At 33.0% G+C, this 18,373-nt stretch overlaps 1 protein-coding gene and 2 long non-coding RNA genes across 5 annotated transcripts; 1 reads left to right on the top strand and 2 right to left on the bottom strand.

The window, feature by feature from the left end:
- Nucleotides 1-1,986: 1,986 nt before the first annotated feature.
- LOC129304114 (uncharacterized) lies at nucleotides 1,987-7,901 on the bottom strand. 2 transcript variants are annotated; one of them, XR_008591598.1, is made up of 4 exons: nucleotides 7,650-7,901; nucleotides 5,200-5,483; nucleotides 3,014-3,274; nucleotides 1,987-2,909 (listed from the first exon to the last, which is right to left on the bottom strand). It is a non-coding gene; the product is annotated as an uncharacterized LOC129304114 (long non-coding RNA). The 2 variants fall into 2 exon arrangements; XR_008591597.1 differs by lacking the exon at nucleotides 5,200-5,483 and having other exon boundaries at nucleotides 7,650-7,887.
- A 1,210-nt stretch (nucleotides 7,902-9,111) lies between these two features.
- On the bottom strand, nucleotides 9,112-11,026 carry LOC129301967 (probable serine/threonine-protein kinase PIX13). The gene is made up of 4 exons (XM_054940620.1): nucleotides 10,485-11,026; nucleotides 10,264-10,400; nucleotides 10,066-10,189; nucleotides 9,112-9,976 (listed from the first exon to the last, which is right to left on the bottom strand). Exons 1-4 carry the CDS (start codon nucleotides 10,936-10,938, stop codon nucleotides 9,588-9,590), a joined length of 1,104 nt encoding a protein of 367 aa, XP_054796595.1. The 5' UTR covers nucleotides 10,939-11,026; the 3' UTR covers nucleotides 9,112-9,587.
- A 1,486-nt stretch (nucleotides 11,027-12,512) lies between these two features.
- Nucleotides 12,513-17,867, top strand: LOC129301968 (uncharacterized). 2 transcript variants are annotated; one of them, XR_008591129.1, is made up of 5 exons: nucleotides 12,513-12,771; nucleotides 13,114-13,192; nucleotides 15,346-15,598; nucleotides 16,719-16,821; nucleotides 17,499-17,867. It is a non-coding gene; the product is annotated as an uncharacterized LOC129301968 (long non-coding RNA). The 2 variants fall into 2 exon arrangements; XR_008591128.1 differs by lacking the exons at nucleotides 12,513-12,771; nucleotides 13,114-13,192; nucleotides 15,346-15,598 and adding an exon at nucleotides 15,605-16,616.
- The last annotated feature ends 506 nt before the right edge of the window (nucleotides 17,868-18,373 follow it).

The raw sequence follows: 18,373 nt of genomic DNA, 5'->3' as shown, positions 1-18,373 counted from the left end.
CGTAAAATTTGTCAGCTTATAGCACAACGCAGTGAGCGACGATCCCAGCAACAGCCAACCCCCAACCACTCCATCCCATTAAATGAACCCGGTGCGACAGCTCAACTCCCTCCTCGCACCTTCACACTTCTTTTCCCCTTCCAGACCACTTTTCATTTTTTCAATTCAAATGTAGTGACAAGATAACTAAATAAACCCAAAACATGCAAGACATGAGATTCTAGTTTAACCTAATAATGCCCTTTTTTTTGCCGTTACGAGTAGCGCCTTAAATTTAGGTTTTTTTTTTATTTATAAGTAATATTTGTAGCGCCTTCATATGATTTTAAGTTAAATAATCAGGACATGATACCCAAAAAAAGAAGTGAGAATGACAGTTGAAGACCCTGTAAGAAAATTAATGCAAAATAAAAACCTTTGAATTCTAAATTCTTAGTGTTTCAATTATAAAAGGTTCTTATTTGTTATTCTCCCAAAAAAAAATACAGCATAAATTATAATTTAATCGTTGAAAAATTGAAAGTAAGTCTCAAATAATCGACTTATCAATATAAAATATAAAAGTTATATCAATAGAAAATATAAAAACCAAGACATTGAATCTGTCAACAACAATAGTATTGCATCTAATATAAGTAGAACAAAAATTGAACAACAAAAATAGCTGCGTGGTTAAAAGAGTCAAATGAAACAATTCAAAACTAAGTTAGATGCAATACGATTTCTATAATATCAAATATAGAGAATATATACTTCAAGAAAAAGAAGCTGCAGATCTTGAGATGATTACATATCCAAAACTTAAACTCAAAACCATTGATTAAGTTAGCACAACTCCTTACCAATTGAGTTACGTGCTTATTGGTAGAGTTATTATTTAATTTGCTTTAACTAAATAAGGCACATGCGTAATATGAGTTTCAGTATCTACATTTTATTATAAGTTGTTATATTTATAATTTATAAATATTGAGATTTTTTTATAATTATAAATTACAGGTATTAGGGTCTACCAGATATTGCACATCCATGTGAAGTCATTTTAGAGTCAATGGAGCCTTGGAGGCGAATACTGTATATTGGCAAAGAAAAAAAAATACTGAATAAGAGCATTGTGGAGATAAGAACCAAAAAAACTCGTTAGTTTCAATTACAGACTTACAAAGAGATCTTAGTAATAAGCAAAGTCCATAAAACGATGGTATGCCTTATTCATTTAATTCTTCATGCTTTCCTACGAGCTCTATTGTTATTAAGAAAGGTGTTCTTTTGAATCTAAGAGGCTCACTAGTATAGTAAAATTGTTGTAGCAGTTAATAAATACCAAATTAATAATATTCTTTTTTTACTTACTTTTGTATCTCACTAAAAAAATCTTTATATATTTCGATTTTGCAGTTACTTATCTATTAATAAATTTATAAAAAGATTCAAGGTATGTTGAATGTTGCATGACTTTTTTTTAATGGAAACTCAAAATAAGTACTCACCCACCCACAGAGGGAGGGAGGGGAACCACTCCTAGATAAAAGGTGATTTTAGCTAGATCTAGCTAAAGTATAGGCAATGCAATTGATATCCTAATCATAAAGTTAACATTAACATTCCAATTTCTGCACAGCAAATTTTTTGTCTCCTCTATAGTAGCTTGAAATGGATGATAGAAAAGTTGAACCCTTGATAGTAAATTTATGGCAGTAGCACAGTCGCTAAAAACTTCCACATTGTTTAAACCAAATACCAGCGAAACTTTAAACCAAGCTTAATGCCAAGTAATTCTGCAATGGAGGGAGGAAAAATCCTAAGCTTACAACAAAAACCCGAATTCCAATTTCTTCGAGCATCATAGATTACACCTCCACAATATTGCAAGACCTCGAAAACATCACCATTTATATAACAGCATGTCAAATTCACAACCATGCCATCGAACTTCATATCAACGATCAATAGCAAGTTTAAGAGAAATCAACAAAGCATCATAAATTTGCAAATGCTTACCTCCCATAAATAATGCATCCAATTATTCTTACAGAGGCAGATAAAGGGAAGCTAATCAATTCAAAACATGAAAAAAAATACTATTTTTAATCAATAATGCCTCAAATGTCACCAGAAATCTCCACATGAGCAAAAACCATCCCAAAAATGATGAAATCTTTAAGTCTCAATATAATTTCCCTTTAGCTCATTTTGCTAGCATATTTCATTATAAAATGGCAATCGCCATATACTCTCAAATTCTTCACCCCTATTAATCGCCCCAAAAGCAAGAGCCAATTTGTCACTATGCCTTCCTAAAGACTCTTCTTTCCCTTCCTCTCCAATATTATGGAGCACTCAATCAGTTTCAGGCATGTAACCTTCTTTCCGAGCTCCTGCCATTATGTCCTCTAATTTCACATATATCTCTTTAGCATGCTTATGATCTTGATCCCCAACAACAAAACTGCGCACTTGCCCATCTATCTCAATATAACTCCATCCAGGATCCTTTTCTACTCCACTGCTTTGCATCAAAATTCTTACTCTATCTACATCATTCGCCCCATTGTGGCATAAACATTTGATAAAGAGACATAGCTTCCAGGGTGCTTCTGTTCAAGCTGCAAGAGCTTGTCTGAGACTAATTCTGCCATTTTGATATCTTTGTGAGCTCCACAAGCACAGAATAATGCTCCTCATATGACAAAATCAGGAGCCATTGGCATGCTCTGGACAAACTCCATTGCTTCATTGAGTCTGCCTACCTGCCTAAGAGATCTATCACTAACGCATAATGTTTCATTGTTGGCTCAATGGCATACTCATATCTCATACAACTGAAGAAGCGTAATCCTTCATCAACTTGCCCAGTGTGCGAGCATGCAGTTAGGATGGCAATCAAGACAACAGAGTCTGTCTCAGCCCTGCACAGGTGGCAATATTCAGGCAAACAAAATGAATTAAAATAACAAAAAAATTGAGATACTACTTGGAATTGGAATGAGAAGTGGAAACTTAGGTTCTGCACCTGCAGACTTCATTTGTTCAGAGCCCTGCAGAACTTGCCCATGATGGCCATGGATTGCCCAGCCCAATAGCATAATACTCCAGGTTAGAAGGTCCTTTTGTTTCATGTTAGTAGACACCTCACTTGCAGCGTCGATGTTTCCACATTTGGCATACATATCCACTAGAGCATTTCCAATTGCTTTGGTGATAAAGAAACCACAATTTAAGATATAATTGTGAATTTATATTCCAACCTCTAGCGCACCAATTCTTGCACAAGCTGAAAGAGAAGAAACAATAGTGAAATCATTCGGTCTCACACATTCTTCAAGTGTAAATTCTCCTTTACTAATCTACAATTAACTCCAAAATTTGAAATAATCACGGAAATAATCCAAATGAATTACCAAATTTGTAAAATTTATATAAATGAGATTTCAAGTTTTTAACACTTAAAATGCTATAAAATCAATTCATAAACTAAAATAAGAGCAAAACCTACGTATGTAAGCATAGACATCACAAGACAACATTAAATTGGGGTCAAAAGAGCAAAACAGTGACTCTGAAAAAAATACACCGCAGCATAAACTGCAAAAATCAGTTGTCATAGCAGATTTTCTAGCCAAACTTCTGACGTGCACTAGATCTCCATCTGACATTCGATTAAGGTGATCTAAGTATCTACAGAAAACTTTCTCTAACTCTAGCTAATGGCACTGGTTTCACATTCAAATAATTTCTTAATCAAAAGTTAGATACCAAAATGCAAACTCACTTATTTGTGCTTTCCAAACACAACTAGGGTGTCCAAAACTCAATCCAAGTGCCAAAAGCCCACATCAACCCTTAGACTATACTCAATGTACTATAATGAACTTGTGCAATACACCGCAACAATCAAACAACACACATATCACATTTTTCACCACTCAAACCCTTGATCACAAAAACATAAAGGGGAGTCAAATCATGTAATTTCACATCTAAATCACTATCATTCAAAAATATAACCACTCCTTACCTGCATAAGTATTTTGACCTTACACAAATATCTCAACTAAAAAGATACCATACGCACTAGGGCTCAAAAACACATTTCAATACCCAATATTCAATCGTGCAAGTATAACAAAATATGAACATTCTAGTTGGTAATATCATGACAATTATACATTAATCAAAAGTAATTGAGGCATTACAATAAGAAATTTGATTCCTAAACCTCATATGTCTTTCCCTTGTCCCGACTAGAGCTAGCGCTCGTAAAAGGTTAAATGAGAAGTCAGTACAACCACTTAGTAACCAAAATTAATCTAGCCTATACAAATACATGTTAATTACTCATAGTGATGCAAATGACATATTCAAATGAAATATATTCACACATTAAACCACCGAATTCATGTAGTTACAAAACTAACAATTATGTAACATTAGGTTAATTAGCATGCAAGGGTCACAACAATAACAACCATATGCTCTTCGTAAAACATGCAAGACCACAAAAATAACCATATGGTCATATAATAATAATATGCATCAAAACACATATGGGGTCATAATACTAACACCCATATGCCCTTGTCAAATTATGTCAGATCATAATAATAACCACTATGTGGCTAGGATATGACATGCATGCTTGATGCCAACCTTATATCCTCCTGACACCTCCAACATAGAACCAGTGGCTATTTAATAGGATTCATCCTTGTTATCGAACTACCCAAGCCTTTCACTTATGAGGAGCAACCCAGCCAATGCTACTACACTTACTTGTGAGTCACGGTTTTTCCCAATACTAACAATCATGAGGTGTCGTGCCACTAATCTAACCTCCTCGTAAACTAATAGAGACCAGTTAGATTCAAGTATCTTGAAGAACAAGTGGGACAATCCCTTAATACTTCTAAAACTCCCAAACTTTCAATTTCTCACACTAGCATCGTTAAGCTCCCAAAACACCATTAATGGTATCAAGTAACCTCCAACCACCAAATTAATTGCCATTTTTGGGTATTTATTACCTTTTAACAACAAAACCCAAACAGCCATAAATACTAGATTTAAATAATCTAAACAACTCTCATTAACTTTATTTAAGTTGATGGGTTTAGACTCATAGCCACTCCCAATACAAACCATAACTCAAATCCTTAAAAAAATGGAAGAGAAAGGAGGAAATAGACATAGGAGATTTACCCTTAATATTTAGAAGTTTCAAAATGTCCTCAATGATCCAAAACCTCAAGCCCTAGCAGAGCTTGGTGCGTGCTTCTTGGCTTCTCCCTTCCTTCCTTATTTTTTGAACTGGTGCAACTCGACTTATTCTAAAATCCCACCATGTGCTATGGCGTGTGTACAGAATGGGAAGCTCCTGTTTCACATTGTGCACTGCGGCACATGGTGTAGTAGGGAGGATTCTGAATTTTACTCCTTTTTCAAAGCCCGGATGACCTAACCTCTCTTTGTGCCTCATTCCCGAGCTGCAATCACATCCCAAAAGGCCCATTAGTCCCCTATCCATTTATCAACTTAAATTTGCCTTACTGCCCTCAATTAGCTTAGTTAATTGAGGTAAAATTTTCAAGATATTACATCATTTTCCCCTCCTCTAGATACAAGATTTTATCAGATTCATAGTTCAATTGGTTTTGCATCAAGTTATCTAATTCTTCTAAATGTTTGTTACAAATCCTTCCTCTATTTACAAGGCTGTGCATTTAAATAGAATTGAAATGGAGTAGCAAATAATGAACCACCTCCTGAGATTCAAAAGCTGCAATGTTGAGTGAATTTCAGTGCTTTGAAGTTTACCCCTCATACAGAGCTACTTTGTAGAAGGATTGTCAAAATTTTCAGGGAAAAGTGACCTTTCCTTGTACTTCATCTTAGATAAAAGATGGAGAACATGTTTGGCTTTTCTGCTTGTACACAGGGCTGTGACAGACAAACAGCAGTGAGATAAAGGAACTCACAGAAATGAGGTAATCTGAACTTTCTTTTGGGATTCATCTCAGATCTTTTGACCCAACAAGTAACTCTCATAACCCTGAGCCAAAGATTTATTTTCATGGTACAATATCTATTTTGTTTATTTGTTTATCTATCTGATGTAATAATATAAACTTGGGCTTCATAGATATTCTAAAGACTGGTGGAAGGAGAAAGTAATTAATTCTGAACTGAAGAGGAATGTCGGTTTATGCCCTTTGATACCCAAGGAAGCTGCTCTACCATTGACAGCACCAGGTATAGATCACAATGTTCAAATTTATATTGCTGTTGATTATCTTGTGTCTCTAGAGAGTGATATATTCATTCCAACTTATGATGGGAACATGGCTAAAGTCATAGAAGGCCATTGCAGGTGTTGTTATGTTGTCACTTATGCCCTTCTATGCTTGGTCCATTAAAGATATGTGAATTTTCAATAAACTTGGGATTTTCTATCTGCATAAGGTATATAGTAGATTTGAGTGTGTTTGAAGTGTTATTTTCACTTTGGCAAATCTCAATAGATAACGAGCGAAGGTCATGACTGCCTATCATTAACAAGCCACAGATAAAAAAGATATTAGTTTCCTTTGATGCTATACTACAATTCATCCATATTGTGGTTAGACTTTGTCCGGGTAATTACATCTTCATATGCTGTAAGTTTCATTATGTTGCTGATATTGAAATTTGTTTATTTACTAATAGGATTTGTATTCGTTGTATAACTGAGATTGGTTTTGTGAATAATATCTAAATTGCTTGCATCTTGAATGCTTCCACTACCACAACATCCCAATCTCTTATTATGAGGTTTGTGACTTTCAAGTTGCTTGGCAAAAATCTCCCTTTTAATTTTTCTTATTTCATGAATATTTGTATCAATCCTTGCTTCTGCAGTTTTTAACATCTAGGAATTATCCTTACCATAAATCATGCAAGAAAGGAAACTACCATCCAATGTGTGATGTCTTCGACCACTTTGTAAGTATTTTTCCTTTACTTTATACTCTACTAAGATCTCATGGGCTCAAATGGTTTGGCTCTACAAATTATGCAATTATTGATGCAATCAACATTTCATGTTTAGACTCATTTGATGCTAAAGAAGAGAAATTAGAACGTTTAATATATCTTTTGATAGATTCCAACAAACCCTGTTGGTCTTGTTGAATACAGAGCACGTCCTTTTGTAATGATATGTCTAATGCAGTGACTTGAACATGAGTTCTTTTTTTACCTGTAGAACATGATGTTCAATTCTCTTAAAAAATGGTGGCTTAGTATTCTTTTCTTGATAATTTAGTACTTTATTATTACGTTTTATCATTTTTGCCCTACACTTTGAATTCGTAAATGATCTGAATTGCTTAAGATTGTTTTCAGTCAAAGTTCTCTCACCTAAGTTGTTTATATTTAACTTGAAACATATCATCTCACAGTGCACCTGTCAGGTAAAATAAAGTATTTTATCAGTGGGATTGTTTTCAATTAAAGTTCTCTCGCCCTTGTGAAGACGGATTAGACTCCCAACGATATAATCTCATTGGGAATGAAGGACTACACTGTGTTTATTACTGTTATTACTTGTTAGATTATTATTAGTCACGGAATCAGCAAAAAAAAAAAAAAAGCAGCAGAGATGTCGAACATACCTTGAGAGCAAAGGCCGAAAAAGGAAAGGCGAAGACGAAGTCGACGATGAAGAGCTGAAGACGAACTTACAGTCGAAGATGGCGAGGATTAAGAGTTGAAGTGGAGACAAAGGGGCCGGCAGGCGGAGGTGCAGGCGATGTCGCAGTGAAATAAGCGAAGACCGAAAAGAGGGCGTGATGGTGAGTGACTGAAGACTGAGTGCGGATAGGGTTCCCTGAACTCATTCACTCTCTCTCATTCCTGAAACGACGACGTCGTATAGCCGATATATATATATATATATATATATAACCCTATCTGTACGTGCGAGAGTTTCTAAGTATTAAAAAAACAATAATAATATGTGCATTTAACTGACAGAAAAATTACAAATTTATGTTAAAAAGAGAAAAAATGTAAAAAAAATATTCTACTATTTTTCTCATTAATTATATATTTATTAAGTGGTATAAAAATGCTTTGATGATTTCCTCATTAAATACATATTTTTAGAAATGTATAAAAAATTATTGCTAAATTTTTTACTAATTATTTGATTTTAGAGAGATATAAAAAATATCTTGCTAGATTTATCTCTAATATTCTCATTTTAAAGAGCAATAAATATCATTTTATATTTTTTTTAATTAATTATTTTATTTTAAAGAAGAATTAAAAGTTTCTTATTATTTTTTTCGTTACCTCACTAATTATTTTATTTTATTTTATTTTAAAAAGAAATTAACAGTCCATCATTATTTTCTTTGTTAATTATTTTGTTTTGGAAAGGAATAAATATCCTTCATTATTTTTCTCGTTGATTATTTTATTTTAAAGAAGAATCAACAATCCCTTGATATTAATTATTTTGTGTGGGAGGAATAATATATCTTACTATTTTCCTTGCTAATTACCATTTTATAGAGGAATTAATAGTTCATTTTTATTTTTTCTCACTAATTGTTTTATTTTAAAGATGAATTGACAATTTGTTACAATTTTTTTTCATTAATTTTAAGTTGAGCTATGAAATTAATATTTCTTACTAATTTCTTGACTAATTTGACATTTAAGAGAAATATAAATGATCCTTCACTAAATTTTATTATTAATTTATATTTTTCTAATAATTAGTCAACATAAAGAGAAGAAGAAGAGGAAAAAGTTTAAAATCTTGTTTGATTACTACAAAAAAATAAAAAGAAATTGATTGAAAAAATTAAGGTAAAAATAAATTAAATCACCTTTCCCTTCATATAATAAAACTCCTTAATATATACTACGAATGTAAGAATTAACACATCTTTGAAAATCTCATGAATTATAATTCTCAACTCCATGAATTAAATTTCTCTTATTCGGTTAGAATATACTCACATATTTTTTTATCATCTTATTTTTATATTATTTTTAATTCATTTCATTCCTCTTTAGTAAGTAAATTGAAACTAAATGACTTAGATTCAAAAATTTACTAGAATTAAAGCATGCATGCATGGTGAATTGCAGACCAAATTTTTATTAATTGAATCCGTATTTGTTGGTGCTAATGAAATGCATTTATGATAAGTTTTTTACATATTACTTGCTTTTACATTAATTCTGTTTCAGGTCTTGAAACTTCTAGACATGACCCTCATAAATGCATGGGCCAGGTTGGTGAGTGTATCTTTCCTTCTATTGGGCTGCGCCCACCCTGCCCCAAGCAAGTTTGGCGCGAAACATTGCTGACTTTTGTTGTCCATCAATTAGTTACCGAAGCTGGATTATGCATGGCAGGACGCGAATAGCAGAATATTGTCACAAAACAAAACATATCAGCATATCACAAGCATGTACTACGAACTTGATAGCGGATAAAAATATACATATGTACGACGAACAGTCACGTGTCGCAAGCTGATAGGAGAGGTCAAGCGCAAGGGGTCATGGGGGGCGAGCGGGCGAGGGTGAGTGAACTAACGAATTGAAAATGGAGAGGGTGGTTGGACAGAACTGGACTTCAGGGGCCTGGTCTTAGACCTGGGCTTAGGTTCGTATGGGGTGCGATAGGCTGTCTCTAAAGTGGTCAAGACATCTTGCATAGAGGGTCGATTTTTAGGATCGGATTCTAAACATTTGAGAATGAGACGGCACATGTTAAATGCAGCGGTCAGGGAATAGCGGTGTCCCAGCTTTGGGTCGATTATGGTTTTGAGCTTCTTCTTACTGCTCAAGCATGGCCTCTTCCAATCCACCAAATTATGTTCGCCGCTGGGCCTGTTGGGATCAAGTGCCGCTAACCCCGTCAGAATTTCTAACAGCACCACCCCAAATCCGTACACATCGCTTTTCACGTACAGATGACCTGAGATGTTATATATGCACGTACAGAATACATTTAACTGGGAAGGAGTAATAATAATTAATCAAGGGGAGTATTAGTGAAAGTGTTACCGGTGGCTATATACTCGGGGGCTGCGTAGCCGTACGTCCCCATGACCCTGGTGGTTATGTGGGATCTGCCGTTGGCGGGGCCGAGCTTTGCGAGCCCGAAATCTGAAAGCTTGGCATTGAACCCCTAATTAACACACGAGAGCAGGAGATGTGAGGGAGAGGATGAGAATAGCGGAGAAAGAGTAGAGAAGGGGATACCCCGTCCAGCAAAATGTTGGAGGACTTGAAGTCCCGATAGATAACAGACTTCTCGGAGGCATGCAGGAAGGCCAGGCCCCGAGCTGCTCCTATGGCGATCTTGAGCCTCACGTCCCACGCGAGCGGGTCAGGTCCTCCTGCACACCAGCAAGCATGATTAAATAACCTAGTCAGGGGTGAGGGTTAGATAGATAAATGTTGGAATGAAATGAAGAGCCTACTTCCGAAGAGGTGGTTTTCCAAGCTGCCCTTCTGCATGTACTCGTACACAAGCATCAGCTGATTCTCCTCCCAGCAGTAGCCGATGAGCTTGACCAGGTTTGGATGGGAGAACTTCCCCAAGAATCTCACCTCACTCTGCCATTCTTCTAAGCCCTGAATACTGTCAGGATTACATTTCTTGACGGCGACGGGGATTCCGACGCCAATTTTGGATGGCTTCAAGGTGTTGTAGTCGATCCATCCCTTGAATACCCTCCCGAAGCCGCCCTCCCCTAGCACCGTGTCGGGTCTGAAGTTTCGGGTGGCGCTCTTCAGCTCGTCTAAACCGAACATTTTAAGATTTGGCGTCACGATCTCGGCCGTCGGACTTGGCTCTTCACTGTTGCTCCTTCCCTCCAAATCCAATGCTGCCGCAGTTGGAGCACGGCTAATTTTGCCAAGGCAGTTTCCCATGGTCGCCGAGAAGAATCTTGTTTAAATCTGCGAGTCAACACAAGGGTTTACTGATAAAATAATAGGAGTGATGGGATAAGTTCTGCGAAACGCGGGAGAAAGTTCAAAGAAAGAACCGCCAGAGATTGTATTTAGGTGCAGTTGCTTCCCTCAGAACAAAAAATAATAATAATAATTTAATAAATACCCTTTCAATACACTTATTTAAATTTAAAAATATTAAATTTTATTCTAAAAAAATAAATAAATAATGTGAGACATGTAATAATATTTTATAAATAAATAAAATAAATTAATTAATAAATAAAGTAAGATAATTTTAATATTTAAATATTAATTTAAATTAAAAATAATTTTATTTTTTTTATAAATTTAATATTAAATTAATACTCTTAAATCATAGTAAAATTTAAAAAATTTAAAAAATTTGAAAAGATTTTATTAAAATTTTTTTAAATAAAAAAGGATCCCATGTCCTGAGTCAACCAATGCGTCTCCAACACGGAATCTTCCATGATTTGCACGCCCTTTGAAGCTTCCACGCTCCCACCGATCCATGTATATATTGATTCTATTTTTTTAATGCGATCTCTACTCAAACTGATTTGACGGAAGGATATGATGTGAATTTAAATTTTTATTTAAAAATAAATAAAATTATAAATTTAATTTAGATTAAAGTATACTTTTAATCTTCTAACTTTATATGAGGTTTCAAATTAATCCCTTAATTGTAAAAAGTATTTTTGTTAATCCTTTAATCCTAATATCATTAATTTTAAATAATTATTTTTTGTGTAAATCATTATTATTTTGAAAAAATTTAAATTTAATATGTCAATATTTAAAAATATTTTATCAATATTTAAAAGTTTAATGAAAAAATTTATTAGAATGAAACTATCAGTGTTAGGGTTAAATAATTAAAAAGATACTTTATAAAATTCAGAAACTAAAATAAAATTTTATATAAAGTTAAAAGACTAAATATATATTTTAACCTTTAATTTATTATTTTTTAAATAAAATTAATAACTTAATAACCTCTCCTTACTTTTCAACTCCTACGAAATAATTAAATATATCTTGTAATAAAAATTAAAGGAGTATATATATAACGTCAATATGATTTTTAATTTTTTGGAGTGTTTGGCCAATCCTTTTAATCAATATATAAATAGAAATTTGTTCCACAAAACTTTTCCTATGAACAGTAACTTTAGATTTTTTTAGCCATTTTATTGTTTCATTCATGAAAGAATGCAGCAGAATGGTTTCATTTTGAAGAGTCAATTGGGGCATTGTAGTCTTTTGGCTATTTATCCAGTGGATCATGTCATCACACCCCTAGAAAGTTGTGTTTTGTTTATCCAGTGGATAAATTTGCTTTTACAAATTTCAAATTTTAAATTTAAATTATATTTTAAAGTATATATTTTATAAGTTACATAAATTTTTTTATTTACTTTTTTTTATCTTGTTAATATATTTTCTTTTGAATTAAAAATAACTTAAAATATATGCTACCTTCTTTTGCCCTTGTCCAAAACACCTTAACTCTCATGTCTTTCTCCCGTCATTCAATTAATTTTTCTTTCATCTCTCTCTCTCTCTCTCACCCATCAGGGTTGTTTCCTCACGCTGCTCCTTCCCTTTCCCTACCTCCACCAACAAGCCATCATCTCTATTTTCTCCTTTAGAAGACGCTTTCCAATTCCTCCTTTCTTGTAGCTCTATTTCTGCTAATCAAACGAAGAAAGGCATGACTGCACCGTAGTACGAATGGTGTCCGAAGATGCTTTCCCTTCAATTACAACCTTTTAATTTCATTCGGTAAGTATATCCTTTAATCTTTCGCCTCATCACCTTTATGTTCATTCTTTTCCCTCTTTCTTCATCAGCCTCTCCCTTTCTTTTCTCTTTCTTTGTCTGTTCTTCATCGATTCTATCTTCTTCCAATGAATAAATCAGCTAGGTCTTTAATGGCTTTATCATCATATTTCCTATCACAAGTTCAAGCAAATGGATAAATTTAAGGAAGGGAAAGAAAGAAATTTTTGGAACCCTAAGCTCATTGATCTAAACATTTACTATGTCGCTGCTTAAAATCATCGCTTCTTTGTTGTTGTTGTATGTTGTCACTTGATGGGAGGATTTCTACTCTTTCCATTTCAGATCCCATTACTTTATTGAGGTTTTGTTTCCAGGCTAGAAACGATGGCTTGTTAAAGAAATCGAAGCTGGTGCCGAATTGGTAAATTATCTCTCTTCTTTATAATATTTGGTTTTTTTTTGCTATCGTTACTATGAGAGAAAGTATTAGTGTGGTGAATACTTATTTCTTTTCAAACATAGTGTCATATGAAAGTATTAGTATGGTGAATACTTAATTCTTTTTAAACATATTGTCATATATTAAGAGCTTGATTTTCAAGGTGTCATTAAAAATGGTGAATGCTAATTTACCCATACTTATTTTTGGATGGTGTCACTGGATGATTGCTTCTATTCTAACTTTTTTGCTCACAATGACCTTTTTGTATGATAAATGCTTATTTCCTTAAATTTCTCAAATTTAAAGTGTTGTTGCTTGCGACTATTTGTGCTTTTCTTGGTTAAATTCCTTCTTGTCATGAAGAATGTTTCCTATCTAGAGATTTATATAAGTGTATATATCTCTATTTTTGTAGCTTGTTTTTTCAAGTCCAATGATGTGGCATGTCCTCTTAAGGGCTCTCGTGTAATTATTTAGTGAGCTTTATATTGATGTTTATTACTATTCTTCTTTCGTTGGATTATGTTATTCTTTGTTAAAAAAATTAGTTCAATTTGCTATCATGTCGTGCTTGTTTTATATATATATATATATATATTGTCAAACATGCTTTATCGAGAATCTCATTGATGATTGTTGATTATGGTGATCTAAATGATGAAACTTGTAAAATGTGTTAAATATTAATTATAAAATTTGATGATAAAAGAGAAGCTAAGAATAGAGAAGAAAATGAGAAAGAGTAAGTTCCTCCTCTTCTTTAGGTTGCTTGCTATCATTCCCAGACATTATTTTTGATCCCCTACTCCATTTTCCTCTTAAATAAGTCCAATTTGGCATCATAATTCAAATATATCAAATAGGTTTATAATGAATTATTGTTTATTATAGTTTCTAGCCATTGCTTACAGGTTTTATAGAAGGGTAAAGGGGCAAAAATACCCATAAAGTAGTTAGCCACGGGCATCCAGTATCCTAAAGTGACAAAAAGGATAAAAATATCCATAACGTTACATGGATGGGTGCAAAAGTAACTAGATCATTAAATGCTGACTGTACATGTCACGTGCCAATCTTTGCTGATGTAAACTAAAAAAGGGGAAAAAATACCCATGAAGTCATCGGCTAGGAACAAAAATATCTATAATGTTATCAGAATTAGTGCAAAAGTGACCAATACATCCAATTCCTTAAATGTTGACCGTTTAGCTGATATCTAAGTAAAAGTTGACTATTTTTTTCACTGATGTAGATAAAAATTATTCCTAGATAAAATTCTCTGGGACTTAATTGGTTATTGTATAAATATCATGTGAGAAAATATCATTTTGACTGAATATCCAATTAAATTAATTATTTCTTTACAGTAGTAGCAAAAATCATTTGAATATTTTGAATCTATTGTGAAAACAATTGCTTGAGGTTATGGCAATATGCTTAAGTTAGATGTACTTAGTCTTGATCTTTGATTTTAAACAACTTATCTCACTATTAAATTTCAGATTTTGCAAATAAGAAAAATGAGTGGAGAGGGAGAAAGGAAGGGAGTGAGATACGTGGTGATGGAAAGAAACCATGTGGTATTGATTTTGACGAATTGGTCACTATTGTACCTACTAAAGTAACATTATAGGTACTTATATAATGATCGATCAACATCTGTAAAAATTTATTTTGAAATATTTTTTGTCTACATCAATAAAAAAATAGTCAACTTCTGCCTAGGTGTCAATTAAATAATCAACATTTAAGGAATTGAATGTATTGGTCACTTTTATATCAATTCTGGTAACATTATGGGTATTTTTGCTCCTGACCGATGACTTCATGGGTATTTTTACCCCTTTTTTAGTCTACATCAATAAAGATTGACACATGACATGTACAATCAGTATTTAATAGTTAAAGTTAACAGTGTTAAGTCAAATTTAACGGTCTGGTTACTTTTACACTCATCCATGTAACGTTATAGGTATTTTTGCCCTTTTCATCACTTTAGGATACTAGATGTCTATGGTTGACTACTTTGTGGGTATTTTTGCCCCTTTACCCTCTATAAAATGATAAATAATCCATGATGTTTGGGTTTGTAGCATTGGGTATCTATAGTTTTTGTTTTCAAATTTTGACAGACACTGAGATACGCCATTCTAACATAGAGAGAACACAAATATTCTTGGGAGGGTTTGATGACAACAGGAATGATGAGGGACTCCATATGGGAAAATGTTGCTACTCAGTATGAACAAGTATTCGAATAGTTTCATGGATCAACCTTATGTTTCTTGATGAAGACACATCAGTTGAAAGAATGGAAGATCAGATCCATGCTAGTTGAATTTCATGTTCATCGGAAGCTGTTTCATTTTAGAGAATCCAACAAAGGTAGTTTGTTTTTATTTTTGAATGTGTTTTACTCTGCATATGAGAACTTTTTCTTGACTTGTCATTGGTGTGATGTTTTATAGTTAAATATGTTATTCATGTACTGCTCTAGAAATGAGGCTTTTGTCTTCTTTTATATTGAATCTGTTTAAATTCTTTTAACACTGGTGTTTCTTGTATTTCTTCGTGATTCTACCTTTTGTCCTCATTTATATTTAATTTTCAAAATTTTTTCCCCATATGTTTTAATGAACTATATATATGGGGTAGATTCATTTAACCTAAGCGTATACATCATGTAGATTTGGAAATTTAATATATATTTACGTGTGTTTGTATAAGTAACAGAGGAGCATTTGATCAAATCTTGATGGAATAGATCTTTTATAAACTTTTTACCTTTTGGTTGAATATTATGTTATGTTTGCAGGAAAAGATGCTCTGATGCAATTCTTAGCAAAGATGTTGTGAATAATTTGTATGGCAAGATTTATTATAATCTTTAATTTTTTTTTCAAGATATATGTGAATTTCCCCCACTTGCTTCCTTCTTTTTCCTCTCCCAAGGCATCTTTCTTTGTTTCTCTGACTTTGCAATTGTTAAGTCATGATCTGTATAAAAATAAAGAAATAAAATCCATGATCTCATTTCTAATGGGATTACACCACAGTCAGAGTTTGTAGTTTCAGTTGATCCTTCTTATTCTTCCTTTTTAAAATATGATAGATGCATGGTTTTCCATGATGGTAAGTATCATTGAATTAATTTATATCCTGTGTAAAGTTTGTTATATCATTTTTGGTTGGGATAATTTCTTAGTGGCAAAATGGTATTTAGTAGGTGACTGAGTAGGTGACTATACTAATTTGACACTAATTCTTTCTCTTTATTCAATTATGACTGAGTCGGGAACTCCAAGTGGTATGAAGAGCTTACCTCACCAAAACTCTTGAACACACTCCTAAAGTTAGTTAAGAAGTTCATGACAAGAGAATATTTTCATACTAGCCATTATAGGTGATTGTATTCTTTCACATATTTATTATACAAGAAGGTTAAAGTAATTTTTTTTATTTTCTATATGAAAAAATCATTAAAGAAGTTTTTATCTGTTTATAGGTGAAATCTATAATGATTGGAAGCAGTACTCATTCTTCAAGGTTCAAGCCCTCGATAGCTCTTTCTCTATCCACGAAAGTCTTTGGGAGTAATCCATCTTAAGGTTCAACTTTCCTCTCCCATTTTTTAACACTTATATTTATGACCATTGGGTAACAATTTTGAATATGGTACACTAATTTTTAACTAAAAAATCAATAGGTGTGTTTTGGCACTAGAACTATTGTAGTTATGTATAAGACAAGTCCTATCAAGTTGGACCATGATGGTCTTGTCAATCTCATTCAAGAAAGTCAAGATTTAGAATGAAAAGGAATTATATATGCATCACAAAAGGTTAAACTTTAACAACTGCACATTTTCCTTATTTATGAATGGTGCATGTTAGGTCCGACAAAAAGTCATTTGATAGAAGACAAAATTAACCATTATTAAAAAAAAGAAGATGACAAAATCAACTTTTTGGATATCACTGACATGTTTAATTGCGAAATTGTGAGTTTTACCTTTCATGGTTTTTTTTCATGTAAGAAAGGGGGCTTCTCTTTTTATTTATTTTATTGGTATATGTGATAATGGTAATTTTGTGAAGTTTGCACCTTAGTCCCCCTTTTAGAAAGAAACATGCTAGGAGTTGCAAATGTAAAGGCCCTACACTAATGTGACTTTAACCATGTTACATTCTGTAATTAAGTCATTGGAAGTGCCAGCCGTCAATCCATTCTCCATGCAATCTGAGTTTAAAATAAAGTTAACTTTGTTTTTTCTACATATTTACAGACTACGCTAAAAAAGGATGTAGGAAGGAGAGACAATATGCCTAATCTTTACAGTCACCCCAACATCTACAATGGGAGATAGGAAGAGTGGAGAGATTATGTTGGATATGAGAAGCCTCATGAAGTGATGTCTACCTTTAAAGCCTGTGAAAGTTATTAGGCATAAGAAAAAATAGTCCCTCTACATCATCAAGTGTCCCTCATCTGTCATGCTTTCATATTTACTTCATTTTTTTATGTTAATCTTATGAGTTGTCGCATTTAAGTAGTGTAGTCGATATTGTGGGCTTCATTACCCACAAGACATTCCTACTGTGTTGTGTTTTCAATCAACTTTTAATTTATATGCCAATTTTAATTTTTGCTTAAAGCCCCATGTGTTACCAAGTTTTTACATTGACCAAATGTTATATTCCCTTATGGAATAAATAGGCTGGTGTAATTTTTTGATTGTGGTAATATATTTGTTCTATTTCCTATTTGAAGAAATGTTTCAAAGAATAACCAAATTAATAACATGCAAGTAAATGGGGATTTCGACACTGGAGGGTTAGTGAAGTAATATAATGAAGTCATTCTATTAATTATGATTATTAGTATGTTCACACCAACATGCTAAGAAAACATTTGATTAAAATTTGATTAATTTATTATGAACCAAAAAAGATTAACCACTATTTTACTTTATAAAATGATTAAAACTGTCATCTAACACCCATTTAGTTTGACAATAAGTAGTTGGTTCGATCTATCCACATCTTCAACAAATTACTTCTCTATAAAATCATTGTGCTCACATGCCTTCACATTCGTAATATGTTGAAAAAGTAATTAATTATTAATGTTAGTAATAATGTGAGCATATTCTTCCACTTT

This window comes from Prosopis cineraria, unplaced genomic scaffold, assembly GCF_029017545.1.
Source record: "Prosopis cineraria cultivar Desert tree isolate PC_DT_omini unplaced genomic scaffold, ASM2901754v1 PC2, whole genome shotgun sequence".
Taxonomy (NCBI): Eukaryota; Viridiplantae; Streptophyta; class Magnoliopsida; order Fabales; family Fabaceae; genus Prosopis; species Prosopis cineraria.
The sequence above is the reverse complement of the archived record's forward strand: the minus strand, read 5'-3'. Positions and strand labels throughout refer to the sequence as shown.